Source organism: Callorhinchus milii, unplaced genomic scaffold (assembly GCF_018977255.1).
Source record: "Callorhinchus milii isolate IMCB2004 unplaced genomic scaffold, IMCB_Cmil_1.0 Scaffold13, whole genome shotgun sequence".
Classification (NCBI taxonomy): domain Eukaryota; kingdom Metazoa; phylum Chordata; class Chondrichthyes; order Chimaeriformes; family Callorhinchidae; genus Callorhinchus; species Callorhinchus milii.
The window spans coordinates 18,948,975-18,972,915 of NW_024704754.1; the positions used below are offsets into that span (position 1 = coordinate 18,948,975).

The 23,941-nt window shown below is 49.6% G+C and overlaps 2 protein-coding genes and 2 non-coding genes across 5 annotated transcripts in view; all 4 read left to right on the plus strand.

The window, feature by feature from the left end:
• Positions 1-18,440, plus strand: part of ndst1b (N-deacetylase/N-sulfotransferase (heparan glucosaminyl) 1b) — a 33,014-nt gene extending 14,574 nt beyond the window's left edge. For both annotated transcript variants that reach the window (XM_007908159.2, XM_007908157.2), the window contains 14 exons: positions 3,487-3,685; positions 8,061-9,377; positions 9,797-9,884; positions 10,209-10,363; positions 10,644-10,829; positions 11,129-11,257; positions 11,466-11,648; positions 11,747-11,843; positions 12,226-12,349; positions 12,725-12,899; positions 13,690-13,860; positions 14,249-14,358; positions 14,813-14,915; positions 15,286-18,440. In XM_007908159.2, coding sequence (XP_007906350.1) covers positions 8,382-9,377; positions 9,797-9,884; positions 10,209-10,363; positions 10,644-10,829; positions 11,129-11,257; positions 11,466-11,648; positions 11,747-11,843; positions 12,226-12,349; positions 12,725-12,899; positions 13,690-13,860; positions 14,249-14,358; positions 14,813-14,915; positions 15,286-15,405 — 2,637 coding nt within the window. In that variant the 5' untranslated portion in view covers positions 3,487-3,685; positions 8,061-8,381 and the 3' untranslated portion in view covers positions 15,406-18,440. The remainder of the gene's footprint in view (positions 1-3,486; positions 3,686-8,060; positions 9,378-9,796; positions 9,885-10,208; positions 10,364-10,643; positions 10,830-11,128; positions 11,258-11,465; positions 11,649-11,746; positions 11,844-12,225; positions 12,350-12,724; positions 12,900-13,689; positions 13,861-14,248; positions 14,359-14,812; positions 14,916-15,285) is intronic.
• A 1,350-nt stretch (positions 18,441-19,790) lies between these two features.
• On the plus strand, positions 19,791-23,817 carry rps14 (ribosomal protein S14). Its single transcript, NM_001292154.1, is given in 5 exon segments — positions 19,791-19,837; positions 21,087-21,236; positions 21,393-21,554; positions 22,741-22,817; positions 23,706-23,817. Coding segments are annotated over 4 exon segments (456 nt in total). The 5' UTR covers positions 19,791-19,837; position 21,087; the 3' UTR covers positions 23,774-23,817.
• LOC121850078 lies at positions 21,977-22,104 on the plus strand. The gene has a single exon (XR_006085463.1). It is a non-coding gene; the product is annotated as a small nucleolar RNA SNORA63 (small nucleolar RNA).
• On the plus strand, positions 23,112-23,239 carry LOC121850079. Its single transcript, XR_006085464.1, has one exon. It is a non-coding gene; the product is annotated as a small nucleolar RNA SNORA63 (small nucleolar RNA).
• Positions 23,818-23,941: the final 124 nt, after the last annotated feature.

Sequence of the window (23,941 nt, forward strand, 5' to 3'; positions counted from 1 at the left end):
ATTGTTCTGTTACTATATGGCACAGAATTCCTCAGAAGAGCAATAGCAGTAATGTAATTTTTACCAAAATTAATAGCTACCTGTTTCTCTGCAGCTAATTCTTTGGCTGGTGGCTTTAACAGCTGCTCAGCTGCCTTCCACCACATCCATCATCAGAGCGCTTTAATCCAGATCAAGGCTGACAGTCTCCCAACTTCGTTCACCCACTTCGGTTGATCTTCTGTCATCTGGTTACGTTTTCAAGTTAACTTGCTTTTTATGAGCTAAGCGTTCGGAGTCCAAAGGATGGATGTGTTGCTGATGTCACACAGTTATCTGTCTATAATAATAATCCTTGCATTTGATAATAATAGTAATAATAATAATAATAATCCTGGCATTTGATACAGCGCCTTATCACGTCTTCGAGACGTCTCAAAGCGCTTCACAAGACATACTGTAAAGTGAATTGACTGTATATTTTGTGGGTAAAACACGGCAGCCAATTGCACACAGCAGTGTCCCACACACAGTTGTGGATTGAAGTGACCAATTTATTATTAATATTAAGAGATTATTACCCCAGAAAAGCGATCCGCCAATCGACTAACAACCGGGTTCCTACTTACTGCTGGTAAACATAGGCGTGTGGAGTAAGGAAACTTGCCCGACATTTTGCCCCGCCCGGAATTAAACCCAGGTCTCTTTTCTTGCGAGGCGAGTACTCTAACCACTGAGCTACAGGACTCCACACTGTGTAGTTCTACCTGTGCAGTTGCCCTTTACTGACTTCCCCCTGTGTTGATGCAGGTCTTGGGGGAGGTGGACGTGTGAGAAATTTACTTGATTGGAAAAGTCTTTGTATATTTTAAAGCTGTTTTTTGGCCAGCGATTAGAGTAAAATGTGAGGTGACAGTATTTTCTCAGCTGTTTTCCACAGTATGAGATGAGCAAGGCTTTACCTTGTCACAGTGCATGTGGCACCCGCCTGTGTGAAATCCTGTAGTAATCTCATGTGCCCCCTTTGTTACAGAAACCTGTAATTAATATAGGGTTAACACTGAACCAGCAGTGATGCTTATCCTCAGGTTTGTTCAGTAAATTGAATTAAAGTGTGTGTGTTTGTGTTGTCAGCCAACAGACTTATTTCCTTGATAAGAGTCTTGCTGTATTATCACACTTCTGCTGTCTGTCTGTCACCTCTTCCTTTTCACACACCAGTAGTCAAACAAGTGCTTTTATCGCTTATACAAAGCTCTTTCCTGACTTTTTTTTAGTCAGCCGGGTATCTGACACACGCTTAAACCCATCACCGTGTTTAAGGAGCTCCAAACCAAGCTGGGAATTCCATGCATCCCACCCACACATGGAAATCCCAGAGATAGATTGTTGGAATGAAATGCTCTCTCTCTCTCTCTCTCTCTCTCTCCCTGGAGGGATGCATTCTGTTTACCCAATTCCGGAGAGTATTAGGCGCAGGTTGCCAAGAGCCAAGGCTTGGGGGGAGCCTGGAGTGTGCTTCGGTGTAACTGCTCGAGTCTAACCAGCTCAAACTGCAGCGCTAACCAAAATAGCAATGGGTTTAAATACCAAAAGAGATTACAGCCATTCAAAGCTGTAAAATCTACCTATTTAAGAAGACGGGTAGAAAATAATGAGGTGTGGGAATAATCTCTGTGTGTGCAGAAGAAATTAACAGATTAGTGTTTCTAAATTTAGGAGCAGTGGCTGTCAATCGGGTTAAGTGTACTTGTTGTGTAGGGATTCGGACGGCTGCCCCAGATGCTGACAAGTGTCGGAGCTCATTTCCATTAAGTAAATGGGAGGAAATGTTTGTTTTGAAAAGCCATAAATAGGTGTATAACAGCGAAGTTACAATCTAATGGGATTATGCTGTCACTGCCCTAGCCCTGCCTTCCTTTTTGACTGCTTGTTTAAGGGTGAGTTTGGTGCAGTACTGTTATTCTAGGTCAGAAGATTGTGGGTTCAAGCCCCGAGTTGGAACTTAGAGCTCCTAGTTCAGGCTGACAATGCTGTAGGGCAATGCTGGGATAAGATGTTACACCAAGATCCTGTCTGTCTGGATGTTAAACATCCTGTGACAGGATTGGAAAAGAAAAGGGAGTTTCTCTTGGTGCGATGGCCAACAATTAATCGGTTAATGGTTACCCAGATTAATCAATTATTCACTTGTAGCTATGAGAGACTTTGCTGTGAGCAAAGTGTCCACTGTGTTTACTTACACAGGTAAATCACCCTCCTACGCCACCCTCCCTGCCCTCCTGATCCCAACCCCCAACTCGGGTCCAATTCCCTGACTGTCCAGCACCTTGCGACATCCTCCTAACATGAAAGGTGTTGTGTAAATGTTATTTGTTGTTGTAGTTTGCCTTGCACAGTAGTAAACGGTGGAGCCAAGCAGACTGTGAACAGTAACAGTGGTGTATTGATTGCTGCGTCCAATGCTGTAGAACTTTAATGTACTTCCTGAAATTCCTGTCACAGCTACGGTGTGTAACCCTGTGACCACAGTGAGTGTGTTTGTGTTCACTCTACAGGAATCCACTGTCTCCTGTTTACTATCCCTGTCATTTGAGCCTCGGGCACATTATGCAACAAAATGTTTTGAAATGTTAAAATTTACTGAGGATTTGGTCCCAAGAGACCTGACCCTGTTGTCAAATATTTATTCGCCTCCAATGCTGGGAGCTGTGTTAACAAGAGAGAAGAGAGTATAGGTTTAATCATATAGTCACAGTAAGAGGTGCAAATGGCTCCCTTGCACCCTGATTCACTGCATTGTTACTGATAATAATAATAATAATAATCCTTGCATTGGATACAGCACCTTATCATGTCTTCAAGACGCCTCAAAGCGCTTCACAGGATATACTGTAAAGTGTAGCGACTGTGTATTTTGTGGGCGAAACGCGGCAGCCAATTACACACAGCAGTGAGCGTCCCCACAAACAGTCGTGGATTGACTGATCCAAATTTTTTTAAAAGGGATTATTACCCCCAGAAAAGTGATCCACCAATCGACTAACAACCCGGTTCCTGCTTACTGCTGGTAAACAAGAGGTGTGTGTGTGGAATAAGGAAACTTGCCCAATGTTTCACCCTGTCCTGTTCAGGAATCAAACCCAGGACCTCTCGCTTGTGAGGCGAGTGCTCTAACCACTGAGTTACAGGACTCCACATGAGCTTAGAGACTCCTGGGTTAAATTCCCGGCAGGGCTAAACCTTGGGCCAGTTTTCTTACTCCACACAGAGCCTAATAATAATCCCTCCAAAACCAAAACAATAATAAATTGGTCATTCTCAATCCACGGCTGTTTGTGGGACATTGCTGTGCACAATTGGCTGCCGCGTTTCGCCCACAATTATACAGTCAATTCACTTTACAGTCTATTCTGTGAAGCGCTTTGAGACGTCGAGAAGATGTGAAAAGCGCTATATCAAATGCAAGGATTATTATTATTATAATCTCTGTTCCTCTCTCCCCAGATGTGTCAGGCACAGTGAGGAATGTGTCGCCCTCTGTATTCATCACACATAAGCTGTGAGCAGCTGGAGGATTGACACAGCAGCTGGACTGAGTGGGAAGGGAAGGAGAAAAGTGTTAGAAACATCCCGTCACTGAAGATGTGACCAATGCACTCGATTTACTTCAATTACCAAAGTACAAGGAATTCTCAGGGACCTGGTGAGTGACAGCAGCTATTTGCCTCTTCGGCCATTTGCACTTTGTGGTGAGCTTCAACCTCACCGGTCACTGATTTGCCAGGTTTACTGTATTATTCATTGCTGGTGGTGACAGACTGGTGCTGTGATTGGGATCGGAGATGATTCTTGAGAGGTTTTGGTAACGTGTCACTATGTGTTCATTCTGTAAGTGAGACCCTGTGTTCAAATGTTAGTCCACCTCAGTGCAAGCAGTGTCGTGTCATCGTCAGCCCAAATGGTTCGTGTTTGGGCACCAGAGGAGAGAGAGGAAAGCACTGTGTACAGTCGCACACCCAGAAAGCTTCACTAACACCTTGGGGACGGCTGTGGGAATCTGTTTTTATTCAGCTCAAGGCTCTAGATTAATTGAATGGATTTTTTTTTCACTGAATGATAATGGACCATTTTTTCCTTTTCCTTGGAAGTGGAGGAGAGAACAGCATCTTCCTTACTAATCAAGATGGGGAAACAGATCATTGTTGCTGCCCCCATCCCTGCCATTTTCATCTCTAGCATCTGTCAGCAGTAACTAGCACATAAATGTCATTCAGTGTTAGCATGACTGCACGTAATCGGAGTTGGATGACATTTGCTTCTCTCTAACTGTCGAGGCAAAGGATATGCAGACTGAGTGAGTGTGACTTACCGAGGAGAAATTACACATGTACCGCAGCACCAAACGCTGCCTTCAAACCCCCCTCTGATCTTCCAGTCCTGAAGATCTGAGTGCTAAATGCTTGTGTGTGTTACTGAGGCACTTTCTTCTTCTGAAGGGACATGTTCTTCAGTTTTTTTTTGTCACAGTTACTGCTCACCTGTCTCTGCTTGATGCCCGCTCAGTGGGGAAGAGGCAGCGAGGCTCTAATCTGAATAATTTTGACATCAATAGCAGTTTTTTTTTAATTCTTTCTCTCTCACTCTCGAACGTGAAGTAAAACCTACGCTAGTGGCCAGGAGGTGGGTGAACACATCTGTGCTCAACGTACTGGGGAGTGTGTCCGCACTTCAATTAATCACATTCCACAACAAAAACAACAACTTGTACAGCGCCTCTCACACCGGGGTGGGGGTGGGGGGCGTCCGAGGTGCTGGGTAATAATCCTCGCATTCGCTGAGCTCCACAAACCCTCTTGACAGATGAGCGTCTCTGCTCTGCTCCGTGGTCCAGCCGGGGAAGGAGTGACCTTCCACCGCGTTGCCATGGAGACCAACCAATTCATCCTTTCCTGCCGTTTGCTGGCAGTGATAGGTTTCTAGCACTGGGTGAGCAGCGGGAATGTGCACTGAGCTGCCATTAGACTGTTAAACACATGCTAATTTCTCCTTTGCAAGCCTGTTTCTCTTTTCTTGTGTTTCCTCTGACTCTCTCTCGCCTCTTCTCCCTCTCAAAGCTCCTGCTCTTCATTACCTCCCCGCATCTTCCACCCTCTCTTTCCCCCCAACCACCACCCCCCACAAACAGCCATGGAGTGAGCGACTGATTTTATTAGGGAGATTGTTGTCCAGGACAACGGGAGGGAGAGAGGGAGAAACCCTCTTCTCTTTTCCAATAAAGCTGCACCTGAATTTTACTTTCAAGGTTTGAGAAGTTGATCCACTCATTTATTTAAGTCAAATTTTCTGATGAAATCAGGTTATACCTATCTTCCAGCACTCTGTATAATCCGAGCTAACAGCACAGAGCACAGAGAAATGTCACCTAAGCAATTAGGTTGTTCTTTTTATTAGAAACGTAATCTCCCCCACAGCAATTGGAAACCCAAATATAACAGATAATCATAGGTAAATCTACAGGTGGAACAAATTTATGACCTGATTTAAATAACGTTTTTTTTTATATAAGCATTGTGCTTTGTGCAAATTAGCAGCTGTGTTTGTCTATAAACACAGTCACTGACCTTGACAGCAATTATCTGTGAAACCCTTTGAAACTTTTCGTTGTTTTAGATGTTAATATCACAGGCAAGAATTATTGTTATAGGAACATAGGAACGGGAGGAGGCCATTCAGCCCCTCGAGCCTGTTCTGCCATTCTATTAGATCATGGCTGATCTGTACCTCAACTCCAATTACCCGCCTTTGCCCCATAATCCCTCGATCCCCTGACCTAACAAACATCTATCAACCTCAGTCTTAGAAATTCTGTGATTGTACTGACTGTGATTAAGATGTTTCTTGAGGCTTTGTTTTGCTCAGCCAGGTGTCCGACACACACACACACACACACACATGGAAACCCATCACCGTGCTTAAGAGTCTTCAAACCACCCTGTTAAACATGGTGATGGGTTTCCATGGAGTGAAGCAGCTTGTTGGTATTGACTGAAGCTGACTTTTGGTTAGTGGAGCTCTGTGTATGAGCAGAACTCTCCTCGGTCCCCGACAAGAGCGACTCAGAGCAGTGCATCATTAGTTAGTGTATCATTTGCCAATGCGATACCCCTCACACCCTTTGGAACTTCATCCCACAGTCCCTCCGCCTCACTCTCCCTCGCCTCCTTCAAGGTCCATCTCAAGACCTTTCTCTTTGTCAAACAGTGCCTTCAGCCACCCTCTGCCCCCGCCCTCCCTGCCCTCCACCCCTCCTGATCCCAAACCCCAGCTCAGGTCTAAATCCCTGACTGTCCAGCACCTTGGGACGTCCTCCCGACATGAAGGCATCGAGTAAATGTCATCTGTTGTTGTTGTTGCTGTTGAACATACTGTATGTATCTAACCCCCTGTGTGAGAGGTTAACATGCCACAGCTCTCCATTCCCTAGAGTGTTAGTGATTGGCCAGGCACACACACTTCACACTTGAGCAGCAGATTAACAGGACCCGCTTTAACCACCACAAGTATTTAAATCTTTTAAATCTGTGTGTAATTGGGTCAGTGAAACCTTTATTAGTCCATCACTGTTCCCAATCCCTGTACGTGTGCAAGCAGCGTAACACTGTTTATCGTAGAGATTGTCAGGAGGTTAGCCACTGCGGGAATTGGACAACGTGTGGCAAATACGTACGTCTGTAGCTATCTTATCACCACCTGTCATTTTTGGAACACTTATCAGCGCTTCTCTCCACTTCAGAGGGTCCTGTAGCTCATTGGTTAGAGAGCTCACCTCGCAAGCGAGACGATCCTGGTTTCGATTCCTGGGCAAGGCAAAACCTTACGCAAGTTTCTGCTTTTCTCTCGAGGCTTTGTATCCTAACAAAAAACTGACTGACTGACTGACTGATGGAGGTGGTAAAAGGGATTAAATCAGTGTTTCCCAGTAAATCTCTCCTCGAAAGGCATAATCAGCAGGTCTCCAGCAGACGGTAATTAATCACGCTTCCAATATTTATCCGAAACACTGATTGTCCAGCGCCTTGGGACATTCTCCTGACGCGAAAGGCGCTATACAAATATAATTGTGTTGTTGTTATGACTGTTTGTGGGGACGCAATTTGCTGCCGTGTTGCGCCCACAAAATATACAGTCAATTCACTATGGTATATTCTGTGAAGCGCTTTGAGGCGTCTCGAAGACGTGATCAGGCGCTGTATCGAATGCAAGGTTTGTTATTATTATAATAATATTATTATTAGTAATACCAGATTGTGGCTGACTCTATCTGTCATGCGTTCTGCTTTGTGGAGAGGAGAGGATTGTGGCCACACTGAGCCTCCTCGCTGACGTTCTAAGATAAATTGCTGCTGTTTCTAATTGCTGTGCCAAGGTTCAAGTGTCTTGAGAAAGGATTAAAGTCACTGATGTGTGAAGAGTTTCCACGCTCTTTGCATTGTGCTTGTTCACAGAGGCTGTTCTTTTATTTATTAGAGTTTCTTTTGTGTATTTTTAAGGCACTGAGATCAAGAATGTTAATGTAAACGTTCTGGGGTTTAGGGTGATCATTTTGACCAACTAATAATATTTAGGCAAGTTTCCTTACTCTCCACACCCCTCTGTTTACCCAACAGTAAGTAAGAACCCATTTGTCAGTTGATTGGCGGATCGCTTTCCGGGGGTAATAATAATATTTTTAAAAATTTGGTCACTCAATCCACGACTGTCTTTGGGGACGCTGCTGCGCGCAATTGGCTGCCGCGTTTCATCCACAAAATACACAGTCACTCCACTTTATACTTTATATCCTGTCAAGCGCTTTGAGACGTCTCAACGACGTGATAAGGCGCTGCATCAAATGCAAGGATTATTATTATTATTATTATTTTGTCAAATTGAGAAGAAGCTAAATTATTGACGGCTCTGCCTTTGCTCTTACCTTATTTTCTGGCTGTGGATCTGAAACTTGTTCCTTAAACCGTTGCCTTGGATCTCGATGGTGAAATGGAAGTGACTGAACCTTGTCTGTCTTTACTGTTTTGCAGCCTTCAATTGTCACCGACTGTGGATTTTCATAGATGAGCGAGGATTGGAGCCGTAACAACGATGGTCTCAGGAGTGAGGAAGGGCGTCCCCTGGGTGGATGGACACCAGGCTCCACTGTCGGTCTCCACCTGAGCGAGGGTCCTGGGAACCAGAGGACCCCCACCCCCTCCTCCATGTTCTGAGCTTCGTATAACGACACATGATTTGCCATGGTGACATGAAAAGCAGGAAGGGGCAAGTGGGAAGATTTTTATTTTGTTGAAGAGCGAGCGAGTGCTGTGGTTTCCATGTGGGAGGGGGGCGGAAGGAGGGGGTAAAGGATGAGTTTGCTGGGCAGGCTCCGCCGAGCACTCAGACAGCTCACACTTCAGGGGGTTCTCCTCCTGCTCTTTGCCTTCTGCATGGTGACTGTGTTCATCTCGGCCTATTACCTGTACAGCGGCATGAAACAGGACACGGAGCCGTCGGGGGAGCTCCAGGCTCCGGAGTGCGACGATTCCAAAGTCGCCCCCTCCAGGCTGTTCCCCACTAAAGCCGTGAAGCCTGTGGACACATCCCGCACTGACCCCGTGGTGTTGGTGTTTGTGGAGAGCATGTACACTCAGCTGGGACAGGAAATCGTGGCCATTTTGGAGTCGAGCCGGTTCAGGTACCACACGGAGATCGCCCCCGGGAAGGGGGACATGCCCACCCTGACCGACAAGGATCGGGGACGCTTCATCCTCATTGTCTACGAAAACATCTTGAAGTACGTCAACCTGGACGCCTGGAATCGGGAGCTTCTAGACAAGTACTGCATCGAGTACAGCGTAGGCATCATTGGGTTCTTCAAGGCCAATGAGAACAGCTTACTGAGTGCGCAGCTGAAAGGCTTCCCCCTGTATCTCCACTCTAACCTGGGCCTGAAGGACTGTAGCATAAACCCCAGGTCCCCTCTGCTCTACATCACCAAAGCCAAAGAGATCGAGAAGAGTTTCCTCCCAGGAGATGACTGGACTGTCTTCCAGTCTAACCACTCCACATACGAACCCGTGTTGTTGGCGAAGACCAAATCCGCGGAGAGCATCCCACACATGGAGGTGGACGCTGCCCTCCACACCACCGTGGTCCAGGACCTGGGTCTCCATGACGGTATCCAACGAGTGTTGTTCGGCAACAACATGAACTTCTGGCTGCACAAGCTGGTGTTTGTGGATGCCGTGTCCTTCCTGACCGGGAAACGCTTGTCGCTGTCTCTGGACAGGTACCTTCTGGTGGACATCGACGACATCTTCGTGGGCAAAGAGGGCACCAGGATGAAGGTGGAGGACGTGAAGGTAATGTTCGATGGGGTTGGTGTCAGCCCAGATTCCCTCTGTGCTGAGCGGTCGTGTTGGTGCATCGCAGAAGATAAAGTGTAGAACAATATTTCAGACCAATATCCCACGAACGACTGTTTCCGTGGTCGCTGCTGTGTGCAATTGGCAGCCGAGTTTTGCCCACAAAACATACGGTCAATTCACTTTACAGTATATTCTGTGAAGCGCTTTGAGACGTCTCAACAACGTGATAAGGCGCGATATCAAATACCGGGATTATTATTATATCAGAAAGGGTGTGTGGGGGGAAGGGGTCAGGAGCGGCGCAGAGTGGGAACCTCTTTTGGAGCGCCATCATGGACGTTGGAATGTGTGTGTGGGGTGGGAGGGTTTGGGATGTGAAATGGGATTGAATGCTCCTCTGCTCTGTATTTCAGGCTCTGCTCGAAACCCAGAATCAGTTACGAACTCACGTTCCAAACTTCACCTTCAACCTGGGCTTCTCCGGAAAGTTCTATTACACAGGTGGCTCTCTCGTTATCACTATCCTGCAATCGCTCTGATCTTGTCTAGGTTACAGATGGATGGACCCAAGCTGGGATCGGGAGGGGTGGAGGGCAGGGAGGGTGGGGGTAGGGGGGTGACTGAAGGCCCGGTCGAAGTGGAAGGTGTTGAGATGGGTCTTGAATGAGATAGATTTCTGTTAGCAATTAATATCTGGAAATACAGTATGTGGTTTGGGACATGACGTGCGCAAACGATGGCCAGGATGGTGGAAGGTGCAGGGGATGGATCTTGTTCTTGTGTCTAGCGAATTGTTCTGATCTTACGACGAAGTGTTGTGTTTAGGTACCGAAGAGGAGGACAAAGGGGACAGCCTGCTGTTGTCCTATGTGAGTGAATTCTGGTGGTTTCCCCACATGTGGAGTCACATGCAGCCTCACCTCTTCCACAACCAGTCAGTGCTGGCAGAACAGATGCTCCTCAACAAGCAGTTTGCTTTGGTGAGTTCCTGAACCACACAGTGCGGTGACCTGGTCGCTGTGAGCTGCCAACCTGGCTTTACTACTACTACAACAACAACGCTTTACAAATGTAATTTTGTTGTTGTTGTTGTAGTGACACGATCAGACACAGTCACTACACTAGACAGCAATTGTAACCTCTCTGTGGATTAATGAGAGTTTACCGCAAGTCTGGGTGACTCAGACGGCCGGGCAGTGATGTGTGTATAACATCAGAATTCTTACTCACTCTCTCCCCACCCCCCACACACACACACAGGAACACAAAATCCCGACAGACATGGGCTACGCTGTGGCTCCCCACCATTCCGGGGTATACCCAGTCCACGTGCAGCTGTACGAGGCGTGGAAGCGGGTTTGGGGCATCAAGGTGACCAGCACGGAGGAGTATCCTCACCTCAAACCAGCACGATTCCGCAGAGGCTTCAAACACAACGGCATCATGGTGAGCAGCGAGGCCCGGGAGCCAGTCTCCTTCACTCTAACCCTGTCACAATGTCCTACCCTCCCCGCACTCCACCCCTCCCACCCCACCCTTCACCTCCTCCTGATCCCAACCCCCAGCTCAGATCCAAATCCCTGACAGCCCAGCGCCTTGGGCCGTTCTCCTGATTTGAAGGGGGGGTGGGGTGGGGGCGCGTGTAGATGTGATTTGTTGTTGTTGTTGCTGCTGTTGACCTGTCGGCTCTGGTGAAGCTGCTCATCGTGAGGCAGCCAATCATTTCCATCTTCTGTTGTTCAAAGGTCCTTCCTCGTCAGACGTGTGGCCTCTTCACACACACTATATTCTACAGCGAGTATCCCGCGGGGCCCAAGGAGCTGGATAAGATCATCAACGGGGGCGAACTCTTCCTCACTGTCCTCCTGAACCCTGTGAGTGCAGCGCCGGGCCACAGCTCTGTGAGAATCTCTCCCTTTCTCTGCGGCTCTCGCCCACAAAACACACAGACACTCCGCTTTACAATGGGTCCTGTGAAGCGCTTTGAGACGTCTGGAAGACGGGATCAGGCGCCGCCTGTGTGAAACGCCGGGATTATTGCTGTCATTAGAGCGTGTTCATCTTGTCTGTGACCTGTTTCAGATTAGCATCTTTATGACACATCTGTCCAATTATGGGAACGACCGGCTGGGGCTTTACACCTTCAAGAACCTGATCAGCTTTCTGCAATGCTGGACTAACCTGAAGCTGCGGACTTTGCCCCCAGTGCAGTTGGCTCACAAATACTTCCAGCTGTTTCCCCAAGAAAAGGACCCCCTGTGGCAGGTACACCACCTGCAGGACTTTTGCACCCTTCCTTCACAGTTTGACGGATGACTGTGGCCGGCAAACCTCACACTGTTTTCTCTCTCTCTGGTTCCCAGGATCCTTGTCAGGACAAACGGCACAAAGATATCTGGTCCAAAGAGAAAACCTGTGATCGACTTCCCAAACTGCTTATCATCGGGCCACAGAAGACGGGTAATCAATCCACTTGACAGTGTCCACATTGTATTTATATGTTCATTTGGTGCCTGAATCTTAAGTAATAAAACTTCAAACCTTTACTGCTCGAATGACCTTTGATGAGAAGATGCTGATATGCAACAGATCAGCCTTGTAACCTGCGGGGCTGCCTTTGGCTTGTGGATATTTAGTTTGTTGGAAGTGTGAATAATTGGGACACTTTCGGCTTTGGATGGACTTTGTGGCTGAGTGTTCTCCTGGGATCAGAAAGTGTGTGAGGAAGTGAGGAACAAGAGACATAGGAGCTTTTGTCAAATGATAGTTACTCTTCAGTGAAGTGAGTCTTTACAAAGTGTCATCTGAAGGAACAAACTAACCGCACGTTCTTTCCCTGCAGGGACCACAGCTCTGTACCTGTTCCTCACCATGCACCCACACATCACCAGTAACTTTCCCAGCCCAGACACCTTTGAGGAGCTACAGTTTTTTAATGGACCCAATTATCACAAGGGCATCGACTGGTAAGTTAGACCTCGGTCATAAAACTTTGCTGAGAGACATTCTTTCAACAGCAACTTGCATCTGTATAGCGTCCGTCACGCAGGTTAGCATCAAGCAGGGTTTAAGCGCTCTGAGACGCCACCCGGCGTAGAGGGCGCTATATAAGTGCAAGTTGTTGTTGTTGTTCAGAGAGTTTGTGCACAATACAACTTGGTGACTTTCCTGTGAATCATGTCCCATAATCATACGACATTCCTACCAATCGGAATCCCATAGCGTAGTGGTTAGTGCGCTCGCCTCACAGACAGTCTACAGTAACTGCTGCCGATGTCTCTGACACGAAGGGCTGTAGCCTTGCTGTTCCCTGTGTGATGTGCTGTCTGTTTTCTCTACAGGTACATGGAATTTTTCCCCGTTCCCTCCAACACCAGCTCTGATTTTTTCTTCGAGAAGAGTGCCAACTACTTTGATTCTGAGGTGTCTCCCAAGCGAGTAGCCTCCCTGCTGCCCAAAGCTAAGATCATCAGCATCTTGATTAATCCGGCAGACAGAGCTTACTCCTGGTACCAGGTCTGTGATTCTCTCCTCTCTCACCCAGCCATGGGCAAAGACTAGAGCAGCCACAACAGAGGGGTTAAGGCGGGGATAGAGCATTCCTGTGAAGCACTTTGAGGTGTTTGAAATACAACATCAAACGCAATAGGAACAGGAGGAGGCCAAGCAGCCCCTCGAGCCTGTTCTGCCATTCTATTAGATCATGGCTGATCTATACCTCAACTCCAATTATCCGGCTTTACTTTATATCCCTTGCTATCCCTTGACCTAACAAACATCTATCCATCTTGGACTTGACCGTGTGAATAGATCCAGCATTCCTGAGTGGCCTGGCTCTAAGTTTAAGATAATTCCCCCTTGACCTGGATTCCTCCATTCAGCAGATGAAATAGTTTCGAAACGCAAAATACTGCAGATGCTGGAAATCTGAAAACAAACACAGACGTGGCCGGGAACACTGTACACGCACTTTCCTTTCTCCCGAGATGCTTTCTCCCTGACCTGCTGAGTGTTCCCAGCGATTTCTGTTTTTGTTTTCAGGGGAAATAGTCTCTCGGTAGTGATCCTGTCCAATCCCTCTATCATTGTAAACTCCTCGAGCTTCTAAACTCAAGGGAATACAAGCTAGAATACGTATCTCTATGAGATGGATTTGACAGACAATCTTATAAAGATGATTTAAACCATCAGGGAGGTATTTTCCCTGACGTGTTGTTAGCTTTGTGCTGGTTTAAGCGCTCTGAGGTACTGCCCCGCGTGAAGGGCACTGTATAAATACAAGTTGTTGTTGTTGTGGTGGCGGCAGCACCAGCGAGCTCACGAGGACCCGGTGGCCCTGAAGTACAGCTTCTACGAGGTGATGACGGCCGGGGCGGACGCTCTCCCCAAGCTGCGGGTTCTGCAGAGCCGCTGCCTGGTGCCGGGCTGGTACGCAGTGCACATCGAACGCTGGCTCAACTACTACCATCCCAACCAGGCAAGTCACCTCCTCACTGCCACACTCTCAGCCCCTCCAGCCTGTTCCACCATTCTACTTGATCAAGGCTGATCTGTACTTCAACTCCAATTACCCACCTTTACCCCACATCCCCTGAACCCTAACCCCCTAACCCCCTGCCCTAACAACCATCCACCCACCTCAGCAGCTGTTTCACTAATGAAGAGACTCAGGAAATTGGGACTTTCTGTTTGGCCTCCCAACCTGCGCTTGATACTTTCCGGAATTGGCAGGACCTGGAAGGGCAGACAGTCACTGGGGCCAAAGGGCACGACGGGGTGTGATGGGGTGTGATAGGGTGTGACCGGGTGCGGGGTGTGAGTTCTGCTTGTGTTACACAGTGCTTTGCTTTGTTTGTTCCTCTCAGATCCTGATCCTCGATGGGCAGCTTCTCCGCACGGAGCCAGCGATGACGATGAACAAAGTGCAGAAATTCCTCGGCCTCCGAGTCTTCACCAATTATCACAAATTACTCTTGTAAGTAACAGTAGAGTTCTGTAGCTCAGGGATTAGACACTCACCTTGGAAGTGAGAGCACCCGGGTTCGATTCCCAGACGAGGCGAAACCTTAAGCAAGTTTCCTTACTCCACACGCCTCTGTTTATCAGCAGTCAGTAGGAACCCGGTTGTTAGTTCGGGGGGTACCGGGGGTAATAAACCCTTCAAAATTAAAAACAATAATAATGATAATAATAATATGGTCATTCAATCCACGGCTGTTAGTGGGACGCTGCTGTGTACATTTGGCTGCCATATTTTCCCCACAAAATACGCAGTCAATTCCCTTTACTGTATATTCTGTGAAACGCTTTGAGATGTCTCAGAAGCGTAATAAGGCTCTATATCAAATACAAGGATTATTATTATTATTGTTATCTGCTGTGATCTTGTTGGGCTGCTCCTGTTTGTAATCAATGTTTGTGAATTTCAGATTTGACCCAAAGAAAGGTTTCTGGTGCCAGCTGCTGGATGGGGGGAAAAGCAAGTGTCTGGGGAAGAGCAAAGGCCGCAAGTACCCAGAGATGGATCCTGATGTACGTACCCAATGCATGCTCCCCATCGACATGATTCCTGTACCACACCAGCCCACACCTGATCTGTCGGTCAGGGGAGACAGCAACAGGCTGTGTGTGTGTGTGTTTGCGTGTGTGTATGCGTGTTTACACTGATGGGATATGGACTTTCACTGTAAACCTGGACAAAGAGAACGCCTCCTGTTTATAGTCAGCGAGGTCTGGGTGTCAGTGAGAGAGACAAAGCCCACTGAGGTTCCCTCCTGAAGCATCCTGTTAGAAACTGCGGCTCGTCAGCCCTTGTGTGAGTGTGTGTTTGAGCTCAGACTATTACCTTCAGTACAAACCTCGCTGCTAATAACATTATCATCTTATTATTACTTTCCTCTAGTCCCGGGCCTTCCTGAGGGATTACTACAGAGAGAACAACATCGAGCTGTCCAAGCTTCTGTACAAACTGGGGCAGACACTGCCCACGTGGCTGAGGGAGGAACTTCAGAGCAACAGGTAGCACAGGAGGCTCTCATCAGCATCGCACACCACTGTTCGCTCTGCTCCACGGCCAGACACCAGGCACAGCTACAGCCTGAGCCACAGCCTCTCCATCACTCATCATTAACACAGTGGCCTGTGGCGGGGAGGCTGGCCGGGCTTCGGAGATGATGATGGAGACGATGAGCATCGATGATGGTTAATCTTCCTCTGGGAAAGACTCGTGTTTAATACGTCATTGCGGAGTTGGAAACTTGTGAAGATTATTGTTGTGCTTTCACCTGGTGATTGCGGCTCCTCTCCTCCCGAGGGAGCAGGAAAAGGGGCCGATCTTCAGCCACAATTGGGTCCTGAAGGAAATTAGGGATCTGGCAGCTGTGCCGGCCTCGGGACAGGGTAACGAGAGCGGTGGTTTTTCTGTGATGATTGTGGCTCGAGGGAATGTCTGGCTCGTGGTTTGGGTGAGATCGGAGGGTGGGAATGCCTCTGTGGGCCTCAGGAGAGAGCAGAGTGTGACACAGCTGTCAGGGACATCTCACCCACGATCCCGAACCCTGAGAGAGCGAGAGATTGACAGGTGCCTGGCCTGGCTGTCAGGAAAACTTCGCTGGACAGTGTTAAACCTTGTCCAGCGTCTACGGGCTGGTAAGCTCTCCAGCAGAATGTACAGCCTGCCTGCCTGCACCGTGTGTGTGTGTGTGTGATGGTGAGTGGGAATGACAGACAGGGAGCTTTGCTTGAAACCACTAAAGACTTAACCAGTGGGAGCAGGACTTGATCAACACCGTTCAAAATATCTCACAGAGCACATTTCTCCCCTGTCAGGGCAAAACTACAGAGGCTCTATCACACGATTCTTCCACTTGCCAGCCACACAGGCCTGGCTGCACCATGTTTAATAAGGAGACATGTCGTGTTCTCTGCAAACCAGGCGGAGACAGCTGTGTGCTCAGTCTCGCTGGGACCTGGAGAATTCCCTACTTGTAATCAGGTTCTTTATCACTGAAATATTTTCGGGAACAGTTTAAAGCTACTTCAGAATACAGCAGCTTGAATTCAAGCGCATTGCAAAGAGAATTATTGATGAGAGAATATAGTCAAATATGATTATTCATAACGTGTCCTGACCAGAGTGTCACGTGGGAACGAAAAGGGGGCAGAGCGGTCCCTGTGTTGGGTCAGGGCCTACCCGCTCATAAGGACATAAGAATTTACTTGGTGAAAGGATTTCCGCTCATCCCGGGAATACTGGCGGCTGGGGAGGGTGGAGCAGTGGGAATGGGATCGAGGGGCTGGAAACGGGAAGGAGAATTGTAATAAGTTGTGGCTTTAGATTTTCTCGGGAATTAATCCCAAGTCTCGGAAACCGAGGTGTGGCCTTAACACGCCTAGTGGTGATATTTGACCTAAAAACTTGGCTAGTTATTTGCTGTGTTCAGTGCTTTCTGCCTGTCTGCCCGCCTGTCTCCCCCATTCACTGTGTGTGTGTGTGTGTGTGTGTAGCTCCCCTCTCACACCTGGAGTCAGGCTGTCAAACACCCTGAGATGCTCCAGCACTGAACGAGCAGCAGACACCAGGTTTTTTATGTGGATATAAACTTTTTAACATGGGAATCAAGGTCATTCATTAACTTATAACAGTTTTAAACGTGTCATTTAATATCACCTAAGATTAAATCGTCAGCTGTTCTGGAGGGTGTCAGCATGAAACAAATCTTTAAACCTGTCTTCATTGTAAATAGTGCTATTCCATTCGTGCTGGGTGTGACTGGCTCTCTCTAACGTCAAGCCTCTGGCTGCACCCAAACTCTCTGTGGGAAACGGAGCAGCCATGAGCAAAACAATTCTCTTCAGTGTTACATTTTGACAGTGAAATGGTTGGTTGTGGCTGGGTGTGGAGGGAGCTCACGTCATGTGCTGGCCTGGCTCAAAGCAGGATTTGCCATATAAATTGCATGAAATGTTAAGCCGTTACCATTCGCATCTAATCTACCCCAACACACAAAGCCCAATTTGGGGCATTGAACAAAATATCTGCTATTCGTAACGCTGCTGTACGTGTCCTGATTACTTTTGAACAAACTTTTACACCTCAATGTTGGTCATGATTTCAGCAAAATTTACTGATATTGGGTCATGTTGGAGACTTGCGTTGTTTGTACAGCAACACTCTTCAAGCAAGCTTCCTGCTAAAGAGTCCAAGGAATGTAAAGTCTTTCATTGCTCTGTGCCTCTACACTGTTCTTCCTCACCGAAGCTTGGATCAACAGCTTGAGAGAAAGAGACTTACTGACAATGTACTCTGTGATGTGCAAAATATTTCTTGAATCAAATGAGTAGGAACCTCGGGAAGCCTGCTGATCAAAGACTATAAGTACAGTATTGTCAACCTGTTTATACTTCTCCCTTGACTGTGCTATGGTGAGTGAGGGGTGAGACCCTGAGCTCTGTGCCTCCTGCACAGACCAGACAGAACCAGGAACAGTGACCTGACTCTAAATAGCAAATGGCTTTGTTCTCTTTATTGTTTCCCCTCCTAATTTATTCCTGTGAAAAGTGGAAAATCTTCTGTTGCCGTTCCAAGCTCGACACAACTTTTAATGTCTTTTTGAATCCATCTTCTCTTCCATTCGTGGTTTTAATTTATGCTCTGGGGAAACCCAATTTCAGAAACGATTCTCTTTTAATAAACTGGTATCAGATTGATGGACAGCGCAGGGTTCTGGCTGTGACTTCAGTCTCTTCTGTCTCTACCCTGACCCTGTCCTCATTTGCTTGTCTAAGCCACGGGAATTGTATTAACAATAATAAAAAGATCTGTAATGACTCTTAACACATTTCTAGACGGCTGTGCAATAAAGTTACTATTTGTATTTAATTGTCGCATTCCGACTGATGGTGAAATAAATTCTCATCTTAATCGTTATCATTTTGATGTCTGTTCAGTAAGAATGTAATATGAGTCAATTAACATATAAGCTCTCTCTACAATGTCAGATATACCAACGCTTCCCATGTTTTCAAAGTAAAGATTAAAATACCCTTTGCATATGATTGGTCTATGTGTGATTGTCACTGTGTATTGAAGATTAGCCTGATTTAAGCAGGAAGTGGCTTCTCCTTTTCTGGTCACTCCAGTGATGTGCAAATCATAGGGTTGAAAATGTGTCCCCTTTGGAAGGACAGTAATAATAATAATCCTTGCATTTGATATAGCGCCTTATCGCGTCTTTGAGACGTCTCAAAGAGCTTCACAGAATATACTGCAAAGTGAATTAACTATATTGTGTGGGCAACTAAACTGATTGAAGTAGCGGACCCTAGTGGCAACGGGGAATAAAACAATAGTTGACAAAATGATAAGTGATAGATAATACAAGAGTAAATAACATCAAAAGATTATAAAGGTGTTGAAATACCGATGTTATCTCAGTAATAACTGCCTCATTCTGGCAGTTACGTGCATTTAAGGCGTAATTATTCCATTTATTTTGATGCCATCCATGACCTGGTCTGACAGTCAAGGGCAGAGACAAAGAGAAGTGTGTTCGTACAGCAGTAACCAAACAAACGTTCAACCTTATCCAGCGCCCAACAACAAATCACACTTGTGTCGTGCCTTTCACGTCGGGAAGAAGTCCCAGTGGAATTCAGGTCATCGGCGGTCGTGCTTTCAGCCACCAAAGCCCCCACATTCTCCCTCGAGCCCTCCGCCCTGTCCCCTCCTTCCCCATCTTCAGGTCGCGCCTGAGGTCCTTCCGCTTCGACCAGTGCCTACGGTCACCTCTCTCTCCACCGCCCCCCACCCCCCCCCACACCCAGGCTCGGCGTCCTGCTCCGCCCACTGTCAAGCGCTCTGGGACGCTGCCGTGCGGCTGTCGGGTGGTGGGGGGGGGTGAGCGCTAGATAAAGGCAAGTTGTCGTCGTCGCGAACCAACTTCGCCACAGGCTGAAGAAGAGCCCAGAGCTTGTGTGCTGTGTTGGTGGCCTCCATCCCTCCCCACCCCCTCTGGTCAGCTGTCTTGGGAGTGCCTGAGCCAGACACGTGGCCGCACGTACACGCGTGCGTGCGTGTGCGCGTGCGCGCATGTCACGTGCTGCTGCCTGACCACTCAGGAGCCTCCCCGGTGTGGGCGGGCTCCCGGCCGCCGATTTCTGAATGGGGGTGCGGTGACGTCACGGCGAGGGAGCCAGGGAAGATTTTTTTTAAAAAAAAACAACAACTTCCCCGCTCTCACACTCGCCCCCCAAAAAAAAACCTCCCCGTTGAAGAAGGCTGAAAAAAACACCGTCGGTTTAGACATCGGCGGCGGCGGAAAAAAAAAAGGGGAGAAAAAAAAAGGAGGGCTGTGTTCCCATGAGCGCCCGCGCGGGCCCGCCGCTTTGGCTGCGCAGTGGACTCCTGCGCAGGCTGCTCCTTCTTTCCGGCGGCGCCTCTCCGAGACACACAGGTACCGTGAGGCCGCGCCGGCCATCCGCCGCCATCCGCCGCCCCCCGCGCCCCCGCCGCCCCCCTCCGCCTCCCGCACGGCACCGTCGGCAACCGGGGCGCCAGTCCCGACCGTTATTTGCAGGACTGGGGGTCGAGCTGAGGGCTTTTTTCCCCCCCCTCCTCCTCGATGGGGTTGTCACGGCAGGCGCCGGGCCTGGGCCTGGGGGGGGGAGCAATGGCCGCGCTGGTGGGTGGCGTTTCATTCGCACTTTATTACAGGTTTTCACAGACTGTTCGGTGAGGAAGCGGCGACCCTCCTGGTGCTCCACATGGCGCCTCCCGGGCCGGAGCTCAACGGGGATAATAAATAATAGTTACTGATAATAACCCCTCTCCCCCCCCCAACCCCCCCACACACCCCCCCAACCCCCCCCCCCCCACACTCCCCCACAACCCCCCCCCCCACAACCCTCCCCACAACCCCCCACAACCCTCCCCACACCCCCACACCCCCCCCACAACCCTCCCCACAACCCCCCACAACCCCCCCACACCCCCACAACCCCCCCACCCTCCCACACACCCACACCCTCCCCACACCCCCACAACCCCCCCCCCACAACCCTCCCCAACCCTCCCCACACCCCCCCACAACCCTCCCCACAACCCCCCACAACCCTCCCCACAACCCCCCACAACCCTCCCACACCCCCACCCCTCCCCCACAACCCCCCCCCCAAACCTCCCCACCCCCACACCCCCCCACAACCTCCCCACAACCCCCCCAACCCCTCCCACACTTCCCCACAATCCTCCCACACTCCCCCCCCACAACCCCCCCAACCCTCCCCACCCCCCACCACACTCCCCCACAACCCCCCCAACCCTCCCACCTCCCCACACTCCCCACAACCCCCCCAACCCTCCCCACACTCCCCCCCACAACCCTCCCACACCCCCCAACCCTCCCCCACCCCCCCAACCCTCCCCACACCCCCACCCAACCCTCCCCACACTCCCCCAACCCCCCCCACATCCCCCACAACCCTCCCACACCCCCCTACAACCCCCCCCCAAACCCAACATCTCAAAGCACTTCACAGGATATATACTGTAGTGATTATTTTGTGCGCCAAACAGGCTGGATGTGGTGGGTGGGGGGTGTTTCACAAACACTATTATTCCTGACAAATGACACAGCCTCATATCAGGTCGAGCATTTCACTGTGAAGTGTAGTAACTGTGAATTTGGTTTCCTACCCTTTCAGAATGGCTCCTCGCAAAGGCAAAGAGAAGAAGGAAGAGCAGGTGATCAGCCTGGGGCCACAGGTGGCCGAGGGAGAAAATGTCTTCGGAGTTTGCCATATCTTCGCATCCTTCAATGATACCTTCGTCCACGTCACAGATCTGTCTGGCAAGTAAGTGCTGTGTGGTAACGAGCTACAGCGAGTGGCTGCTCTCTGGCTGAGCATGCAGAGAGAGACGTCTCAGGTGTTGGCGGGGGGGTGGATTGGGATTGTGATACCCCCTGTGATGGCCGCTGTCTGTGTGTGACGTGTCTGTGCTGTTTGCAGGGAAACAATTTGCCGTGTGACTGGGGGGATGAAGGTGAAAGCGGATCGTGACGAGTCCTCTCCGTATGCCGCTATGTTGGCAGCTCAGGACGTGTCCCAGAGGTGCAAGGAACTGGGAATCACTGCTCTGCACATCAAACTGCGAGCCACTGGGGGCAACAGGTGAGGCTGGCAACACTGGCTGGTCTCTCTGGGGGGGAGGGGGTGGGGGGGGTGGTGTGTGGTACAGTTAGTATCCGAGTGAGAGACTTTCTACAACATCAGTGTTCACGAGCCATGGTTCTGACCCTGTTCTGTCAGGGTTATGGCAACTCTGATTCCATTAATTGTTTATTATTTAACAATGATCCCATGTCACGACTGGAGAAGAGATGGGAGTTTCTCTCTCCTGGTGCCCTGGCTGACAATCTCCCCCCACACCAAATAAATTGGTCTTTCACCCCCATATTGGCTGCCGTGTTAACCCACAGATAGTTACCACACTTAGCAGCAGTTAGGGTAAAGTGTTTTTGTCTCAGTGCAACTAGTATCTATACAAAACAGTGTTGTGTCCGGCCTCTCCCCCGAGGCTGAGCCGCGCTGAGGTGCAGGATAAGTTACAACATGGCTGTGTGGTGCTGTGCTGTCGTTCCCCCTGCCAAAAGCAACTCGCTTCCTACTATCCCTGTTGGCCTCGCTGTCACGGCCGCCAGGGACGCTTGGTCACGAACACGGTCCCCACCCTCCCCCTGGCGCTGGTGGGGGGGGGGTAGGGTGGGGCTCAATCTCTCTGAAGTACTGATGGGATCTGAGTGGAGGCTGCAATGTCTTCCCAGAGGGGAGAGAATCGCTGGTTGGACCTCAGCTCATCACAATGTAGGGCAGACAGCCAGTGTGCTGACTCTGGGTGGGGGGGATGTACAGAGGTAAAGGTTTGATTTGAAAGTTTGCCGAGAAAGGTGTGGAGCAGTGACATGCAAATGGCCACTTACTGTACTTTTCCGGCATCACCAGGCCTTGTGGATGGGTAGAGCCAGCTCCGACCCCCTGCCTAGTCAGGGCTTGGCTGAATGGCCTCTCACTGACCAGAGCGGGCAATGATCTCATTCGTCGTTATAGCACTGAGCTGTCTAACCCTCCTGGTGTGATCACCGCCCTGGGTTTGGGGATAGCAGGATTTGTAACCCTGGATTGTCTGTCACCAGAAGCACGTTTCTTTCCCCCAAGTGGCCCCCAACCAATCTGTCTGTCTGTCACTGACTGACATTACTCGGGAGGGGGTGTGGGGAGGATGATAGGGTCCCTGCCTGTCCTCTCGTGCACGCTGGAGTGAATGGCTGTGTGTAAAATGGCTTCTGTTTTTCTCTAGAACCAAAACCCCAGGACCTGGGGCTCAGTCGGCCCTGAGAGCTCTGGCTCGGTCCGGTATGAAGATCGGCCGCATTGGTAAGGATTGTGACTATTGGTGATTACACCGTGACTGTGGGTGTTGCAAGCTCAGCTGTTAGTCTCACTGTGGCGTGTCTTTGATGTGAGACTCCGGCCTCCAGACCCGCTTGGCACATAAGCAACGGGCAGCTGTTGGGGGCAGTGCCAGAGGCGTAAGCACTCAACAGATCTCACTGTCCTGGACTGGGTGCCCTGTGCTGGGCCACTCTGTGTCTGAGCTCCTCACATGTGGGCACTGACCCCTCGAGGTTGTGTGTTGGCCTCTCTCCCCCGAGGCTGAGCCGCGATGAGGTGCAGGATAAGTTACAACATGGCTGTGTGGTGCTGTGCTGTCGTTCCCCCTGCCAACAGCAACTCGCTTCCTACTATCCCTGTCAGCCTCGCTGTCACGGCCGCCAGGGACGCTTGGTCACGAACACACGCTCACAGGGCCCCGGGGGGTTCAGTCAGTGTCGGTGGGTGGGGGGGGAGAGCTCAGTAAGTTTCTGGGGGTGGGGTTGGGTGTGAAACTGTTAGTCTGAATCTAACACCAACAATACAGCCACAATTCAGAAAGACGCAGTGACTGATCCCCAAAGACAACTTGTCCAGCAGCCAATCTGGTTACAACCTTAAACCCCCTCCCCCGAGGGACGTGTCTGAGGGCAACAACTTGTATTTATATGGTGTCTTTCATGCGGGGGCAGCGTCTCAGAGCGCCTGTAGCGGGAACAAACACAACTGAGGGCAGCAACGGGAATAAACAAACCCGCAGCTCTGTTCCTCTGTATCCAGTGGGCAGTACCTGCTGTGTGTGTGTGACCCGGGACTGAGTGTGTGTGACCCGGGACTGAGTGTGTGTAACCCGGGGCTGAGTGTATGTGACTCTGATTTCTTCTCTTGCAGAGGACGTGACTCCCATCCCGTCAGACAGCACCCGCAGAAAGGGCGGTCGACGCGGTCGACGATTGTAAACCTTGTTTCTGTTCATGTCGGTAACCAATAAAGGTATTTTACTGATCGGCTGGGGCTGGTTTCTCTGCCGTCTGGCAATCCCTCGCTCTGCGTTCACTGTGGTACCTACTGCAGCCAGGATGGTTTATAACCAGCGGGGGATGCACACACGATGCTGTCTCAGTCAC